Raw genomic sequence first — 17,998 nt, 5'->3', positions numbered from 1 at the left:
CTCCACACCCAAGTGCAGTGCCCATCTAAATATCTTGTCCAGATATCAAGAAAGTCATAGTATTCTACATTTAGGGGAAAGGGGCAAGAGAAAGCAAGGAAGTTGAGAAGAAATGCTCATTCACAACACCAAGTGTGGCCACAGCCCTGCGATAAGTGGACCAGTGGCCCCATTCCCTGTTCTTCTAGAACACTGTGGAAAGAGTTGTAGCTGACACCTGGGAAGATTCTCAACTACCAAGCAAGACAGTGATTGATACACTCCGAAAGATTTTCAAATAACAATACGATGTAAAAGGTAGATGTGCATAATCTTCAGTTAACCAGAACACCCATTTACCCAGGCAACGACTAGATCCGTTTCAATCAACATCAGCATGCCTGTAATCGTTCCAACATGTGCCTGTCCTACAGGTCAATGAAGATTCCTGGCAGGAATTCCTCCCCTGGATCAGGTGTTTTCATTTATTACCTTAACACTCAGTTGAGGGGACTTCCCTGGTGGTCCAGTGGCTGGGGCTCTGCCTTGAAATGCAGGGGACACGGGTTCAATCCCTGGTCAGCGAGAGAGCCCACATGCCCCAGTTAGTGAGCCCCTGTGCTATAACAAAAGAACCCGCATGACAAAATGAAGATCCCACATGGTGCAATGGAGACCCAGCACAGCCAAATAAATAAATAATTAATAAAATAAATGTTCAAACCACCACTCAGTTGAGAAACAAGGTCACCTTGGCAGCTGCTCCATACCTTAATTTCTCTAAGTGGATGGTAGATGGTGGGCTGGATCCGGTGGAGCTCAGCTTTGCTTGAGGTATCCCTTGCCTCAATAATTTCCCACGAACGGTCAAACAGTGAGTTCACCATCTTGTTGATCATTCGATATGGCTGGGGTAGGGAATCTCGCTCTTGATCTGGATCCTTGAAGACCCAATCATCTTCATCGTCCTTAGACCAGTCCTTCTCTGTCGGGGACGGCACCTCCAGTGTCCCCTTTCGGGTAAAGATGGGAAGCTTCATCTTCTGACTTCGACTTCCTTTGGGACTTGCCATCACAGAAGATAGCATTGGAAATGTCTATGAAATTCTGAAAAGCTGGTCAAAGAAGTAAGCCGAGGTACTTAAGAGATAAAAGGGGGAAGTTATCAGAAGACAGCACAGCATCCTCCTTAGCGTATTCACTTATGGGCACTATTTATTCTAGAGCCTGGCACCTTCCTCATTACCACATCACTAAGATATGCTCTTCATTTTAATAAGGATATCAGCAGAGACAGGCTTTGACTATTCATATCTTTCAGGCCACCCCAAGATGACATGTGCTATGATGAAAGGAAAGGAATTTGACTTCTTGCTGCCTTTCTTCACCTCCTGATAAGAGAGTGGCTTTCTGCCCCAAATTGAATACACCCTTTCTCTGCAACTTATGCCTTCTCCTGGCTCTTCCATCTCTGCAAATGGCTGTGCTGAAGCCAGCTGGGTAGGGGGCCATGATTCTCTGCTTATCTTCCTCTCACCTCCAGTCAGGTACAGCTCAAACACTTCCATTCCTTGCTGTCCAGTTTACTCCTTCCTCCCTATTCCCCCTGCTGCCATCCAGCTTTGTAGGCACAGTGCCCAGAGCCTATGAGATTTTTCAAGGGCTTACCGAAATATGTGAGACCTGAAAACAAATGGACTGAAAAAGAAAATCCCACAAAATCAAAATAAATATTTATGAAAACATTGACAGCATATCAACTCCACTGTGTGTCCATAATATCTAAGTCTATAAGAAAAGAACAAGCAATCCGTATTTTATAAAACTCAAAACTGTACAATTATAAAAAGGTTTTCAAATGTTACAGTTAATAAAAGGCATTTAATGTGGAACACGGGGTACGTTTTAAGATGTTTAATAGGTAGTGGAGTAGGGTCTTGCACTGTTGGAGTGCCTTGGGGCCCTGGAAGCCTTATGAAGGCCCTGGTACCATCATCTTTTCTCACTTGTGAGAGTACATTTGTGATGTTTCCGTGCAAAGTGAGAAGAGACTATCTGGGTCTGAGTCTGAAAGGAAAGAATCATCTGAAATTAGCAGTGGAAACACTAAACTGAGCTCACACAGGGCCAGGAATAATGCCTGTTTCCACCAGCAAGAACAGAAAACCTCATTATTCACAAATACCGGGTAGAGTACTCAGGAGACTCTAGCCAAGTAGTGGGAAAAATTAATCCTATTCAAATACTGTTCTGGTATTGCCCAATGAATATTAGAAGTCAGAAGATCAAACTTAATGAAATAGCTTGACTACACATCACAACAAATATTTATAGGAATACAAATATGAAACCAAGCCCAGATAAAACTAAGTTCCCTTACTGAGTTTGTGATTAATTTCTCTACCTGAAACTTTACTCCTTTGCCTCTCTCCTTTGACTTCACTCCATTTCTTCTCCCCTCTGACCTCAATCCTGTACACTAGTCAACCAGAATCAGATGACTAAGATTGCAGTTGCCGATAACATCATAGATGTACTAAGATTGCTGTTATAGACATCATAATTAACATACAAACTCAGGTTGTTTCTCCAGGGCAAGATTAAGCTCTTAGATCCCCGAGCCATGGACTACCTGGCCAGAGACTCATGCACTGGGTCATCCAGAGCTCCCAAAACTATAACTAAGACATGTCACAGAAATGTCACAAGACAATGATAATCCCAATTTCTTTGTTTTTCCACGTTAAAATACCCCTAACCCAAAAACCAAGAAGGAGTGTATCCAAGACTCATTTCCCACTCCCTTGCTTGGTGCCCTGCAATAAATCCTTCAGTTCAGTTCAGTTCAGTCGCTCAGTCGTGTCCGACTCTTTGCGACCCCAGGAATTGCAGCACGCCAGGCCTCCCTGTCCATCACCAACTCCGGGAGTTCACTCAGACTCATGTCCATCAAGTCGGTGATGCCATCCAGCCATCTCATCCTCTGTCGTCCCCTTCTCCTCCTGCCCCCAATCCCTCCCAGCATCAGAGTCTTTTCCAATGAGTCAGCTCTTCGCATGAGGTGGCCAAAGTACTGGAGTTTCAGCTTTAGCATCATTCCTTCCAAAGAAATCCCCGGGCTGATCTCCTTCAGAATGGACTGGTTGGATCTCCTTGCAGTCCAAGGGACTCTCAAGAGTCTTCTCCAACACCACAGTTCAAAAGCATCAATTCTTCAGCGCTCAGCCTTCTTCACAGTCCAACTCTCACATCCATACATGACCACTGGAAAAGCCATAGCCTTGACTAGACGGATCTTTGTTGGCAAAGTAATGTCTCTGCTTTTTAATATGGTATCTAGGTTGGACATAACTTTTCTTCCAAGGAGTAAGCGTCTTTTAATTTCATGGCTGCAGTCAGCATCTGCAGTGATTTTGGAGCCCCCCAAAATAAAGTCTGACACTGTTTCCACTGTTTCCCCATCTATTTCCCACGAAGTGAGGGACCCTTACTTTGCTGTAAACACTTGCTGTCAGAATTTGGCTTTCTGTGTCATGGACACATGAGCCCTTGCTCAGTTACAAAAATAATCAGCATCCAATGGAGTAAAATTCACAATGTCTACGATCCAATTAAAACATGACTGTGGTATATCCACATTACAGGATACTACTCAGTAATAAAAATCAAAAAACTACTGATAAACACAAAAACATGGATGAACCTCAAAGGCATTATGCTGAATGAAAGAAACCAGTCTAAAAACTTATGGGTGACTCCATCTATAAGGCATTCTTGAAAATCAAAACGAATAATGGGGAACAGAACAGTAGTGGTCAGGAGTTATAGGTGGGGGGGCGGTGATGTTATTTTAAAAAGAAGAGCTTGAAGGAATTTTGGGGATAGTGGGACTCTTTCATTCAGATTAGAAAGAGCTCTGCAGAGCTATTCCAAGACAATATGATTATCTATAGAGAAAACCTAATGGCATCTTTAAAAAAAAATTTTACTAGAGCTAAAGTTAGCAAGGTTGCAGAATAAAAGTTCAATATACAAAAATCTACTCTATTTCTGTATAATGGCAACAAACAATCAAAAATTAAAATTAAAAATGCTATTCATAATAGTATAAAAATATGAAATACTTAGGGTTAAATCTGACAAAAGATGTACAAGACCTGTGCCCTGACAGCTACAAAATACCACTGAGTGTGTGTGTGTTAGTCTCTCAGTCATGTCTGACTCTTTGCGACCCCATGGACTGTGGCCAGCCCGGCTCCTATATTTATGGAGTTCTCCAGGCAAGAATACTGGAGTGGGTAGCCATTCTCTTCTCTAGGGGATTTTCCTGACCCAGGGATCGAACCCAGGTCTCCTGCATTGCAGGCAGATTCTTAACTGTCTGAGCCACCAGGGAAGCCCATAAAATATCACTGAGAGACCTAAATAAATGGAGAGAGAGATCTTATTCATGGGCTGGAAGACAATGTTTTTAGGGTATCGACTCTCCCCCAAATTGATTTATAAAAAATTAAAATACTCCCTATGATAATCCCTATTGGCATTATTTTTTAGAAATTAAGAAGTTGATGTTACACTTCATATGGAAATGCAAAGTACCTAGAATAGCCAAAATTACTTAGAAAAAGAAAGAATTAGAAAATTAACAGTACCTACTTCAAGACTTAAAAAGCCACAGTAATCAAGGCAGTGTGATATTGGCACTTTAAAAGACAACAAATAACAAGTGTTGGTGAGGATGTGCAGAAAAGGGAACCCTCATACACTGCTGGTAGGAATATAAATTAGTGAAGTCATTATAGAAAATAGTATGGAAGTTCCTCAAAAAAATAAAAGTAGAATTACCATTGTTGTTGTTCAGTTGCTAAGTCGTGTCTGACTCTGCAACACCACAGACTGCAGAACTATACAAAAAAGGTCTTAATGACCTGGATAACCAGGATGGTGAGGTCACTCACTCAGAGCCAGACATCCTGGAGTGTGAAGTCAAGTGGGTCTTAGGAAGCATTACTAGGAACAAAGCTAGTAGAGGTGATGCAATTCTAGCTGAGCTATTTCAAATCCTGAAAGATGGTGCTGTTAAAGTGCTGCACTCAATATGTCTGCAAATTTTGAAAACTCAACAGTGGCCACAGGACTGGAAAAGGTCAGTTTTCAGTCCAATCCCAAAGATCCAGAAATTCCACTTTGGGGCATTTTTCCAAAGAAAACAAACAAACAAAAAAACTATTTTGAAAAGATATGTGTATCCCCAGGTTCATTGCAGCGTAATTCACAATAGCCAAAATATGGAAGCAACCTAAGCATCCTATCGATAGATGAATGGAAAAAGAAGATGTGATATAGACAATGGAATATTACTCAGCCATAAAAAAGAATAAAATCTTGCATTTGAAACAACATGGATAGACCTAGGGGCTTCTCTGGTAGCTCAGTCGGTAAAGAATCTGTCTGCAGTGCAGGAGACTCGGGTTCAATCCCTGGGTCGGAAAGATACCCTGGAGAAGGAAATGGCAACCCATCCAGTATCCTTGCCTGGAAAATCCCATGGACAGAGGAGCCTGGTGGGTTGTAGTCCATGGGGTCACAAAGAGTTGGGCACGACTGAGCGACTAACACTAGACCTAGAGTGAACTATGCTAAGTGAAATAAGTTAGACAAGAAAGACAAGTACCATATGATTTCACTTGTATGTGGAATCTAAAAAACAATACAGACTTCCCTGGTGGTCCAGGGGCTAAGACTCCATGCTCCCAATGCAGGGTGCCTGGGTTTGATCCCTGGTCAGGGAACTAGAGCCCAGATGCCACAACTACGAGTTCACACTCTGCAACTAAGACCTGGTGCAGCCAAATAAATTAAATTAAAAATACTTAAAAAAATACAAGTGAACAAACAAAACAAAACAGCCACAGATACAGAAAACAAACAGGTGGCTGCCAGAAGCAGTAGGGGATGGAGAGATACGTAAAATAGGTCAGGGAGATGGAGAGGTACAGAAAAAAAAAAAAAGACAAATATATCAATGAAACTAAATACAGAAGACAGAATTAGATTCACACATATATGGACAGTTTATTTTTGACAAAGATAATTCAGTGAAGAAAGCACAATCCTTTCAATAAATAATGTTGCATTGGTTAAATATCTATATGGGGAAAAAAGAACTCTGATCAATACCTTGCACTATATACAAAAATTAATTCAAAGTAGTTGTTTAGTCACTAAGTCATGTCCAACTCTTTTGCAACTCCAAGGACTATAGCCTGCCAGGTTCCTCTGTCCATTGGATTTCCCAGGAAAGAATTCAAAGTAGACCATAGGCCTAAATGTAAAACTAACCATAAAACTTCTAGAAGAAAACATAGGGAAAAACCTATGAAATCTTCAGTTAGACAAAGATTTCTTGGATATGACATTAAAGCGCACACTCCATAAGAACAAACTGATAATTTATACCTTTCAAAAACAAACTTATGCGTCTCAAAAAACATTTAAGAAAATAAAAGGTAGCCTAAAGACTAGGAGAAAATATTTGTAGGCAAAATGTTTGTATTCAAAATATTTTGAGAATTCTTAAAACTCAATAATAAGAAAATGATACAATTTTTTCAAATGGGCAAAAGATTTGCATTGACACTTAACAAAAGAAGATATACAGATGGCAAACAGGCATACTAAAGATGTTCTTCATGGTTAATCATTAGGGAAATGCAAATTATAATTACAGTGAGACAGTACTACCCGTGTATTAGAATGCCTGAAGTTAGAAAGTTAGACCATAACACATGTTGTTGAAGATGAGGAAAACTGGAACTCTTCCAGTTGCTGCTGGGAAAGTAAAACACTACAGTTTAGGAAACAGTTTAGCATTTTCTTAAAAAGTTGAATTTACATCTACCACAATATCCAGTCATTCTACTCCTAGGTGTGATATAAGGGAACTGAAATCATATGTCCATACATAGACTTGTAAATGAACATTCATTACAGTTTTACTTCCAGGAGCCCCAAACTGAAAGCCACCTAAATGTTTACCAACAGGTAAACAGACAAACTACACATTCACATCCCATTCACATCAGTGGGAACACGAAATAGTAGAGTCACTTTGGACAACAGCTTGGCAGTTTCTTACAAAGTTGAAAACACACTAATAGGATTCAGCAATGCCATTTCTACATATGTATGCAAGAAAAATTAAAACGTTTCATATGAAAATCTGTACTTAAATATTTATAGCTGCTCTATTTATAACTGCCTCAAACTGGAAACAACACAAATGTACTTCAGTGGATAAAGAGACAATAAACTATAGTACATCCATACAATGGAATACTACTCAGTGATTAAAAATGTACAAACTACTGATATACATAACATGGGTGAAACTCAAATGCATTATGCCAAGTGAAAGAAATCAAATAGAAAAGCTACATACTGGACTTTCTTGGTCCAGAGGTTAACACTCTGCACTTCCAAGGTAGGGGCATGGGTTCAATCCCTGATTTAGGCACAGTGTGGCCTAAAAAAAAAAAAGGCTACATACTGAATGATCCAATTTATGATACTGTGGAAAAGACAGAATTGTAGGTATAACAAAACAAACTATACAAATCTGTGTTTAGCAGCACTCTATCCTCATCTCTATCACCTAACATATCGCTGCGCTGTACTTTGCTCTTTTCTTGTATCCCTCATTAAATCTATTGCCATAGGCAGCTTAGCACAGTGGGTGGTACAGTTTAGTTGCTTCAGGTCCAGGCTCTCACATCCTGCCCAGCTGTCATCCCTGAGAAAGCCAGGCATCCAACCCAACTAGCTCTCAGGCTCCTCAGGCTGCCCAGATGGGGAGACCAGGTCTCACAGACTGTGACCCAGACAGATGGCCACTGCTAGAGGGTCACAGAGACAGGGATGGGGGAGAGGTTCACTGCTCCTCCTTGGGCCAAGGCTAGTGGAAGGCCTTAGGGAGGGCTCTGGAGCCCTCAGGACGTAGTTCCCAATCTGTTCCCTGGACCTTCCAGCTCACCCACTAGCACAAGGCGGTAAGCTGGGGGGCCTCCAAGAGAAAGCCTGAATCTGCCTCTTACCTCATTCTCCACCTGATGACCACCACACCACCAACCCCTGACTCAATCTCTTCTCCAATGGTCCCTCTTGACAGTTACCAGTGGGCAGGGCCCACTGCGGTGCTGACCAATAGCTGGGCAGGACCACTAACTGTGGCTCACTGACAGTTGGTTGCTTGTGGTCAAGGCCCACTTGAGGCACCGACCAATGGCTGAGCAAGACCTGTTGCCTAATAACAGTACACAGTAAATGAGGCATAGCAATTGGGAAATTAGTGCCTCAAGGCTGTATATTGTTACCCTGCTTATTTAACTTTTATGCAGAATACATCGGAGAAGGCAATGTCACCCTACTCCAGTACTCTTGCCTGGAAAATCCCATGGACAGAGGAGCCTGGAAGGCTGCAGTCCATGGGGTCGCTGAGGGTCAGACATGACTGAGCGACTTCACTTTCACTTTTTACTTTCATGCATCGGAGAAGGAAATGGCAACCCACTCCAGTGTTCTTGACTGGAGAATCCCAGGGATGGGGGAGCCTGGTGGGCTGCCGCCTATGGGGTCGCACAGAGTCCAACACAACTGAAGTGACTTAGCAGCAGCAGAGTACATCATGTGAAATGCCTGGCTGGATGAAGCACAAGTTGGAATCAAGATTGCTGGGAGAAATATTAATAACCTCAGATACGCAGATGACACCACCTTTATGGCAGAAAGCACAGAGGAACTAAAGAGCCTCTTGATGAAAGTGAAGGGGAGTGTGAAAAAGCTGGCTTAAAACTCAACATTCAAAAAATGAAGATCATGGCATCTGGTCCCATCACTTCATGGGAAATAGATGAAGAAACAATAGAAACACTGAGAAACTTTATTTTCTTGGTCTCCAAAATCACTGAGGATGGTGACTGCAGCCATGAAATTAAGGACTGCAGCTCCTTGGAAGAAAAGCTATGACCAACCTAGACAGCATATTAAAAAGCAGGGATATTATTTTGCCAACAAAAGTCCATCTAGTCAAAGCTATGGTTTTTCCAGTAATCATGTATGGATGTGACAGCTGGACCATAAAGAAAGAGGAGCCCCCGAAGAATTGATGCTTTTGAACTGTGGTGTTGGAGAAGACTCCTGAGAGTCCCTTGGATGACAAGGAGATCCAACCAGTCCATCCTAAAGGAAATCAGTCCTGAATATTCACTGGAAGGACTGATGCTGAAGCTGAAACTCTAATATTTTGGCGACTTGATGTGAAGAGCTGACTCATTGGAAAAGACCCTGATGCTGGGAAAGATTGAAGGCCGGAGGAGAAAGGGATGACAGAGAATGAGATGGTTGGATGGGATCACTGACTTGATGGACATGAGATTGAACAAGCTCCAGGAGTTGGTGATAGACAGGGAAGCCTGGTGTGCTGCAGTCCACGGTGTCACAGAGCTTTGGACACAACTGAGCGACTAAACCGAACTGAACTGAAGGGCTGTGCTCATCCTGCTCTGTTACAACTGGGAAAGAACTAGAGACCAGCTTTCTCCACAGGGCCATATTCCAGCTGGGTTTCCAGGTATTCCAAGGAGTCCAAGAATCCCGAACGTGAAACTGGTCTTCTAGATCATTATGATGGTACATTGTCAAGGTAGGAGAAAAGAACATATCTCATACAACAATTGTTACCTTGATTTAAAATTTAAATATTTAAGCATATGGTTTGTGGGTCTCTATTTGTACTTTCATCCAGGGCCTACAAATGTGAGGGGCAGACCTGACCATGGGAATAAAGTTTAAAAAAATTGACGCCCTTACTTTGTGACAATAAGTGAGTAGTAAGTCACTCAGTCGTGTCCAACTCTTTGTGACCCCATGGGTAGCCATTCCCTTCTCCAGGGGATCTTCCCAACCCAGGGATTGAACCCAGGTCTCCTGCATTGCAGGCAGATTCTTAACCAGTTGAGCCACAAGGGAAGTCCAAGAATACTGGAGAATTCTATAAAATTACTGTTTATGGAAGAGTAGGGATTCATGTCTTCAAGCCTCAAAAAGGAAAGTTCAGTGGTGTAGTTTTATTGTAATCTCTTTTAGCCCCCACTTCCTTCATATTAACCCTTCAGAATTCCCTCGAGGAGCAATCTTCTTTTCGTGTTCATTCAATAATCCTAACAAAAAATTCTCTCATTCTACCTAGCTCTCATGCTAAAATACACCCCATGAATTGGCTTATCTCTGCTCTAACCATTTCCTTCCCCAGATCTGGAACTGGTGTTGCTCAAGGGAAAACAGAAGTACAGAGCTGGGAAATGACTGGGCACCTCAGTCCCCAAGCAAAAAGTTCAGGGAAACCTCCTTTCAGGACTCCTCTGTGGAGGTCCCTGGGTACCCAGGATCTGCGGGGAGGCGCAGGGCGTCCTAGGGACGCCTGAGGTTGAGGAGACAGGTCCCCTCAGATCCCCCGCTCAGAGATCCTAGAGATAAAGGGGAGTCCTGGGACATGTGAGGAGCCGCGGAACCCGGATCAGAAGCCGATACTTCTCTCACCTGGACCAGCAGCGTGGCGTCGGCGTAGTAACCACAACTTCCGGTCCCAACCGGACGTCCACTAAGCCCTCTTTGGAAGGTGTACACGCCCCCGTGGGGGCGGGGAGACTCGGTCCCTCGAGGGTGGAGACACCGAGGCTCCCGCGGGGGACTGTCGGCCGCCCCTGAGGACTAGTGACAGAGCCCGGTGCGACGCGTGTCCTTGGGCTGGGTGCCATGGACGCCTTCATCCGCTTCACCAACCAGACCCAGGGCCGGGACCGACTCTTCAGGTGAGTTAGGTGCCCGCGGCCTCTACCCCTTCCCCGGTCCCCTCACCCGGGTCGAAGGTTCCCAGTTCTCCACACCCGGAGAGGGCGGTAGTAGCCCAGTGGACGAAACCGGGAAAGCCGCTGCCGGCTCCCGGCGGGAGCGTGGCCCAGGAGCTCCTCCTCACCCTAACTTCAATGAGGTTGGGCCGAACACACCTCCCTTCCCGTCCGGTCCCGCACCTCCAGGCCGCCGGCTGCGGTAAACCAGCCGACGAACCCTCTCTCCTCACCCCAGGAAGAGTGGGTTTTCTCCGCTCAATATTCCTCCAAGGAATTATTTCAAACTCGAGGTTGACATATGAGCACTTGGTAGTGTCTTGAAAAGCTCCATGAAATACTTATGGGGAGGAATTGTGTTTGTCATCCGTATCTCAGCGAGATACCGCCTGTGAAAAAGTTTTGTGAACCGTAAAATGCAGTGTGGAGAGCCTCAGAAAGAACTGACCACCCTTCTGAGGTACACGCCGTGCTGCTGAAAATATTAACGAGATTGTGGCTTTAATACTAGCTCCTAACGTTTCTTTTAGGGATTTGGTTGAGTCGTGCTTAATAAAAAGAAATTAGTCACAATTGCAGTTTTATTTAACAGTTTTTTCTTCTTCTGAGTGTGCAGTGCTGATACATACAGATGAATAGTAACCACCCCAACAATTATGAAACTTTTGGAACCGGGCTTAATGCCAGATGTTTTCTCAGTGTTACAACTATTAACCCACTTAACTGTCAACACAACCCTATTAGGTTAAATTCTTGAAATCATTCCCATTTCACAGAAATGGGGAAACTGAAGCAGAGGGAGTTTAATAGGGACTAAGTGACTGAACTGAGAGATTTAAAACCACACAGTTGACTTCAGGACCCAGTTCTTTTAACTATCAAGCCATACTATCTTTCTAACTAATTTGGTAGATTTTCAAAATGGTCGCATTATATACAAACTTCATTAAAACAGAAGCCTCCAGTTCCAGTGTGCTTAGAATATACCCTGCAAATTTTATCAATGAGGTTGGTTAATAAATAATTGCTTAGTATATACTTATTATATGTACTCAGCATGTACTTATCTCAAGGTCTGAGATTTCTAGTATTCATTTCCTAATCCCTTTGGTGATCTACAGCTTTTGTGAATACACTGGCATTCAGAAAATAATGTCTTGTGTTTGGACACATTCCTATTATTAGGCCACATCTGAGAAAAAGGGATTCATTGACCTGACCAGCTTGAGCCCTTTAGCCAGGAAACATACTTACAAGAGAAAGAGAGATTGTTTTCTTATTACTTCAGGCATAGTAACACATTCACCATTTTTATTGAGAATAATATTTATAGCATAAGGGGATTCAGATGCAGTTACAGTAGGAAACAGGCATCTATCTACTTTATTTACTAGAATGCCAAATGCATTTAGATGTTTGGTTATATGATATAGAATTTTTAATTTGTTGTTTCTTTTTTTTCATTTGTTATGTTTCTGTCAGTAAGGCATTGCTGTTTGTACTCACAACAGTGATCACTTTATTGAATATTTAGTATTATTAAACAGGAGTCTATATTTTATATAAAATGCTAATTAGTTTGAAAGACAAATCTATACTTATTTATGTGTTGGTCTGTATTTGCTTCTTTTATAAAAAGCTAAACAGTGTGCCAGTGGTGGACTTTTCATTGATTCTGATTTGTGTGTGTGACCTGTCACATTAAGTAGTTGGTAAAAATTTCCTTTTAGAAATCTGAAAATCTTTTAGAAATTTATACTGGAGAAAATAAAGAATATGGATCTTTGCAGACTTAACATGAGGTAGACTTTTCTGCAGTTTACTCTTTTGACTGGGTGGATTTGTCTGTGCCAGCAACAGGCGTTATGAGGAACTGTTCACTCTATTTTTGCAGATTTCTATTTCATTACCTTTGTGTTGCATTTTCATCACATGTTCTACCCTTTGGCCCTGTGAAATGAATGTTGCAGAATTTTGCTCTTGTAAGAGCTGCTGCATGAGAAATTGTCTTGGAAACTTTGTTTTCAGCAAGACGTGTTTCTCTTTCCCTTACTTCATGAATCACATTTTATTTGGCTTGTAAATCATTCTCCTCATTTTTCTTTTCCATTTCAGAGCCACTCAGTACACATGCATGTTGCTTAGATATTTGTTAGAGCCTAAAGCTGACAATGAGAAGGTTGTAATGAAGCTCAAGAAACTGGAATCTAGTGTGAGCACTGGCCGTAAATGTAAGTACCCTGTCCCTTGAGGGACAGTGGCTCCTGGTTTAGAATCCTCAGACCTTGTAATTCACAAAAATACTTCCTAGGTCATGAATTTCTAGTCAGTCAAGCTGATTGATGAAGATCACTGGTAAGGCTGCCCTCATGGAATGATAGGCCATAAAGATGGAATATTTTGCTGCAAACGGTTCACAAATACTCTCCTATGTTCACATTTGGTGCGACATCTTGTCTTTCTGCTTCATCATAACCAGTGGAACATACAATATGTTAGTTCACCTTTAGTTCTTAGAATCACAAAATATTCTGGCAATCTCTGACATGAACTTCTGGCTCCTGGGAGCCCTGAGAGAATACAGTAGTTATATCCTTGACCCCCTTCCCTTTTCCTTTTTCTTGAGGGATTGCTAGAGGAAATGGATGGATACTTTTTCTTAAGTCATTTGTGGGGCTGTTTTCATGTAAAACGCAAAAAGCAGTCAGTGTTGTACTCATTTAATTCATTTTGAGTATCTGCTTCATGTAGGTATAGTTCTGAGCTTTATGAAAGAACTAAAATCACATGGTCTAATGATATAAGATTTAGTACCAAATATATTGGTTGAGAAAAAGAAAGCTGTTTTGAGGAGGGGGAACTTGAGGTGTGGCAAGAGAGAGAAGGATTAGGAGAGCATTCTTGAAGGGTAGTTTCCTATAGTGGAGGCTCAGAACTGCTCTGAGCAAACCACTGTGTTGGAAGATCAACAAGGAAACTAGTTTGATGAGCAGAAGACTTACTTTGTCACGCAGAGGGATGGGAAGGAGCTCTTCTGGGTGGATTGGAAAGCCAAGATTAGAAGTTCTCCCTCTTCAGAATGTTGGGGCTCAAAGGTCCTTTAAAAATTATTGGTCTTTGAAGTTTAGAGAGGACTTACCCAAGGTCACTAAGCTACTTAGTGCAACAGCTAGAACTGGAAACCTGGATTATTCATTACATATTTTGTGTTATTTTTTATAAAACAATACCAAACATTTTTCTGAGATCAATGTTTCCTGAGAGTAGCTACTTCTGAGAATTTACTGGGTCTAAGGTATATTCATGTATGGAAAATACTTCTTTTGTATCCTCCATAATGTTTCAGATTGTAATATATACAAATATTTATTGATTGGTGCATCACTGATCAAGTTATGTGCTCTGATAAAGGAAATGCCCTGGCAATGGTTGATTTAGTTGAACTAGGCGTCACATATGACAGTATTATTAGTTGTGCTACCCGCTAAATCCTGTTATCTCTACTTTGGCTTTTTGACAGTAGGGAGCCATAAGGTCTTTGGACCAGAGCAGGATGATGTTTTGTTAAGTCGCTAAGTTGTGTCCAACTGTTTGTAACCTCGTGGACTGTAGCCCTCAAGGCTCCTCTGTCCATGGGATTTCCCAGGCAAGAATACTGGCATAGGTTGCCATTTCCTTCTCCAGGGGATCTTCCCAACCCAGGGGTTGAACCTGCGTCTCCTGCACTGGCAGGTGGATTCTTTACTGCTGAGCCACCAAAGAAAGAGTTTTTTTAAAAAGCAGTCTTTTAACTGGAAAGTAAATAAGCGTAAGGCATCAGACTCTCCAAAAGAAAGTTGTATTCCAGAGTTCATGTTACTGCAGTACCTTCCTTCTAAAGAAGTATAGCTGGTAATATGCAAATTGTAACAACCCACACTTATGATTGACCTGGCCTAAAGTATGTTGTCATTTGTTAATGTTGTCATTCAAATGGAGGCAATAAGTTTAAAGGGTTGCTGTTTTTTTTTTGCCTTCCAGGATCATCTTAGGTGTCCTTAATCTACTGTAAAGTGCTTTTCCTTTCCTGAGCAAAGACTGAGCCACAGATGACAGTCAGTTGTTAAAAAAAGCAGTGCTGACCTCTCACCCTGATACAGGGCTTCTGCCTGTAAAATCCTGTTACATCTAATTAAATAACCATGAATTCTTGTGGGTTCTTCTTACAGGGTTCAGACTAGGCAATGTGGTGCATGCTCTCCAGGCGACACAGCAGAGCATTCGTGCCACTGACCTGGTGCCCCGCGTATGCCTAACATTAGCCAGCTTGAACCGTGTGATGTATTTCATCTGCGACACCGTCCTCTTCGTGAGGAGTACAGGGCTTGCCTCTGGTGTTAACAAAGAGAAATGGCGAAGGTGGGCTGCCCGCTATTACTACTATTCTCTTCTGCTGAGCCTGGTCAGGGATCTGTATGAAGTCTCCCTGCAGATGAAACAGGTTGCACACGACAGGGCAAAGAGGGAGAAGTCAGCGTCCCAGGATACCCTCAGGTACAGTGTGGCTGACGAGGAGACAGAGTGGCTCCAGTCCCTTCTTCTTCTCTTATTCCACTCTCTGAAGAGGCATCCTCCCTTGTTTCTGGACACAGTGAAGAACTTCTGTGACATCCTGAACCCCTTGGACCAGTTGGGGATCTATAAGTCCAATCCTGGCATCATAGGCCTCGGAGGCCTCGTGTCCTCTGTAGCAGGCATCATCACTGTGGCGTATCCTCAGATGAAACTGAAGACCCATTGACATGGTTTCAGGCTGAAGACAAGTATCTGCTTTGAAGACAAGCTGTAAGTGAAATGGACATTTGCACTAGGCACAGCCGTGTCATACTGTGCTTGAGGACTTATTCACATGAACATTTAGTGACTGTGATATGAACAGAGGTGGGGCCAAAGATGGTGAAGGGGAGAGCTTGAAGATTTATGTGTTTTCTAGAGTGTGGGAGTGACTTCTAAATTTCTGTATATTTTTCCTTCATCTCACATTTATTGAGCATCTCTTATGTGCATATTAGGAGCTCAGTGTTTGCTAAGTAAATAAAAATTGAAAAAGAAAAATTAGAAAGATCTAAACTAACAAGTGGACACTAATATGTAACGACTGCAATTCGGGAGACCTGGGTTCGTTCGACCCCTGGGTAGCGAAGATCCCTGGAGAAGGGCATGGTAATCCACTCCAGGATTCTTGCCTGGAGAATCCCCTGGACAGAGGAGCCTGGTGGGCTCCAGTCCACGGGGTCGCACAGAGCTGGACATGACTGAGTCCTTGTGCCTGGCTGCTTTTGCACAACTCCAGTAGGTCTGATGCACAGCCCTCTCTCAGACCTAGTAGAGACCCCTGATCTGGTCACTTACCCTGCTTCCTCCATAGCTGTCAGTGCCAGGAAGGAGCAGAGCTAGCCTCTTAACTTACCTTTCACATCACTGCACTCCTGTCCTTTGTCCAGGAGTAAAATCAGAAATGCATCAGGTGTCTTCATGGTATAAATTGTGTCTTTAGGTAATGCAGCAAGGAAAAACAAATAAAAAGCAGATAGAAAGGACATGAAGTAAAAATAATGTGGAAAGTTACGGTTGGTACCTGTGGGTCAGCTTGTGACAGATGAGGAGACTGAGGTTAAAACTGAGGACAGGGACTTCCCTAGTGGTCCACTGGCTGGGACTCTGTGCTCCCAATGTATGGGGTCCAGGGTTCAATTCCTGGCCAGGGAACTAGATCCCACATGCTGCAATTAAAGATCCTACATGCCACAACTAAGACCTAGCACAGCCAAATTTAAAACAAAACAAAACAAAACAAAACAGAGGCCAGACCTTGTTTCTCTGACTCTCAATCCAGTGCTCTTTCCATGTGTCACTGTCTTCCTGATTGGGTAGAAGTGTGAGACTCTCCAGAATCCCGTACAAAAAGCCTTTTTTTTTTTTTAAGAACATTTGTTGGCTAGTGGTTTATATTCTGTTCTACAGATATCTAGATCCAACAACTGGATTGTTTTATTTAAAGCGGTATAACAGTATGGGCATTTATAGATTAATTTTCATTGAAATTTATGAAGTTAAGAAACTTCATGAATACTATAAAGTAGAAGGATCATAACATTCTATAAGTCAGACTTCATATTTGTGGAGTGGTTGGGAAAAGTGGAAAAGGGCAGTGAGCTATGAGTGAGGAAGACACCAGAATACTGAGTGGATGCCACTTGCTCAAGCAGGGTGTTGAGTTCTTTCTTGTGATTGAAGATCCTCTTAATTTGAGGCAAGTGAGGTAGAGAAATAGGGTAGCATCAGATAAGAGGCCAGTGTCAGCCTTACCAGTAAAGCCATCACATTTATCTGAACAGCAATGAGACATGTACACTCAGTAAATTTACCATAAACGTAATTGAGATTCTTAAAAAATAGATTCAGGTACTTGGCTGTCTATTTTTTGAGTAACCAATCAAGATACAGGATTTGACAAAGAACATTTTGAGAATTTTAAGAGAAATGAAAGCTGCTAGATTGCGGCAAATAAAAAATATTAACTATAATTACTTTGTCCATATCTTCTACTGTGATAAATTATGTCTAATAAATCTGTAGACAAAATTTACTCATGTATCTGTGAATGTGTTCTGGGAATGGACAAGAGTTAAAGTAAGGTGGTCCTAAGATAAGCAGTCTACACAGTCGATAGAGTGAGTTCTGGTAAAATAAGCTCTTGGCTGGAAGGTCCAAGTGCAGGAGAAGGATGAAGAAAGATTTAAGTATAGAACATCCTGGTTGAAAGAGACCTCTAAGACAATCTTGTCCAGACTGCTGAGGGTCCCATATATTATCCCTATCAGTGGTGTTTTGCCTCTGCCTGGAAAAGCTTGACTCTAATGGCATTTTAACAGTGTGACCATCTTGGTAGTTTTGTCCTCTGCAAGTTAGAATGGGTGCTGGGGAGCTTGGGAAAAGCCACCTCTTCTAGAATTTGTGAAAACCTTAATGGTACCTCCTTCCCTGTGCACTTTTCTCCTTTCTAACTAACCATCCCCACCTTCAGTCCTCAATATTCATTCAGGAAGGATTCTAAAAACCAAAGATATTTTTTT

The 17,998-nt window shown here is 42.2% G+C and overlaps 2 protein-coding genes across 4 annotated transcripts in view; one reads left to right on the top strand and one right to left on the bottom strand.

The window, feature by feature from the left end:
- The window catches only part of WDR93 (WD repeat domain 93), a 49,308-nt gene extending 38,695 nt beyond the window's left edge, over nucleotides 1–10,613 (bottom strand). For 2 of the 3 annotated variants that reach the window (XM_005694975.2, XM_013972988.2), the window contains exons 1-2: nucleotides 10,576–10,613; nucleotides 750–1,119 (exon numbers count right to left, since the gene is read on the bottom strand). In XM_005694975.2, coding sequence (XP_005695032.1) covers nucleotides 750–1,067 — 318 coding nt within the window. In that variant the 5' untranslated portion in view covers nucleotides 1,068–1,119; nucleotides 10,576–10,613. The remainder of the gene's footprint in view (nucleotides 1–749; nucleotides 1,120–10,575) is intronic. The other variant, XM_018066460.1, reaches the window with a different exon arrangement.
- On the top strand, nucleotides 10,659–17,504 carry PEX11A (peroxisomal biogenesis factor 11 alpha). The gene is made up of 3 exons (XM_005694973.3): nucleotides 10,659–10,847; nucleotides 12,999–13,114; nucleotides 15,092–17,504. The coding sequence occupies exons 1-3, from the start codon at nucleotides 10,792–10,794 to the stop codon at nucleotides 15,661–15,663; spliced, it is 744 nt and encodes a 247-aa protein (XP_005695030.1). The 5' UTR covers nucleotides 10,659–10,791; the 3' UTR covers nucleotides 15,664–17,504.

This window comes from Capra hircus, chromosome 21 (genome assembly GCF_001704415.2).
Source record: "Capra hircus breed San Clemente chromosome 21, ASM170441v1, whole genome shotgun sequence".
In the NCBI taxonomy this organism is placed as follows: Eukaryota; Metazoa; Chordata; class Mammalia; order Artiodactyla; family Bovidae; genus Capra; species Capra hircus.
The sequence above is the reverse complement of the archived record's forward strand: the minus strand, read 5'-3'. Positions and strand labels throughout refer to the sequence as shown.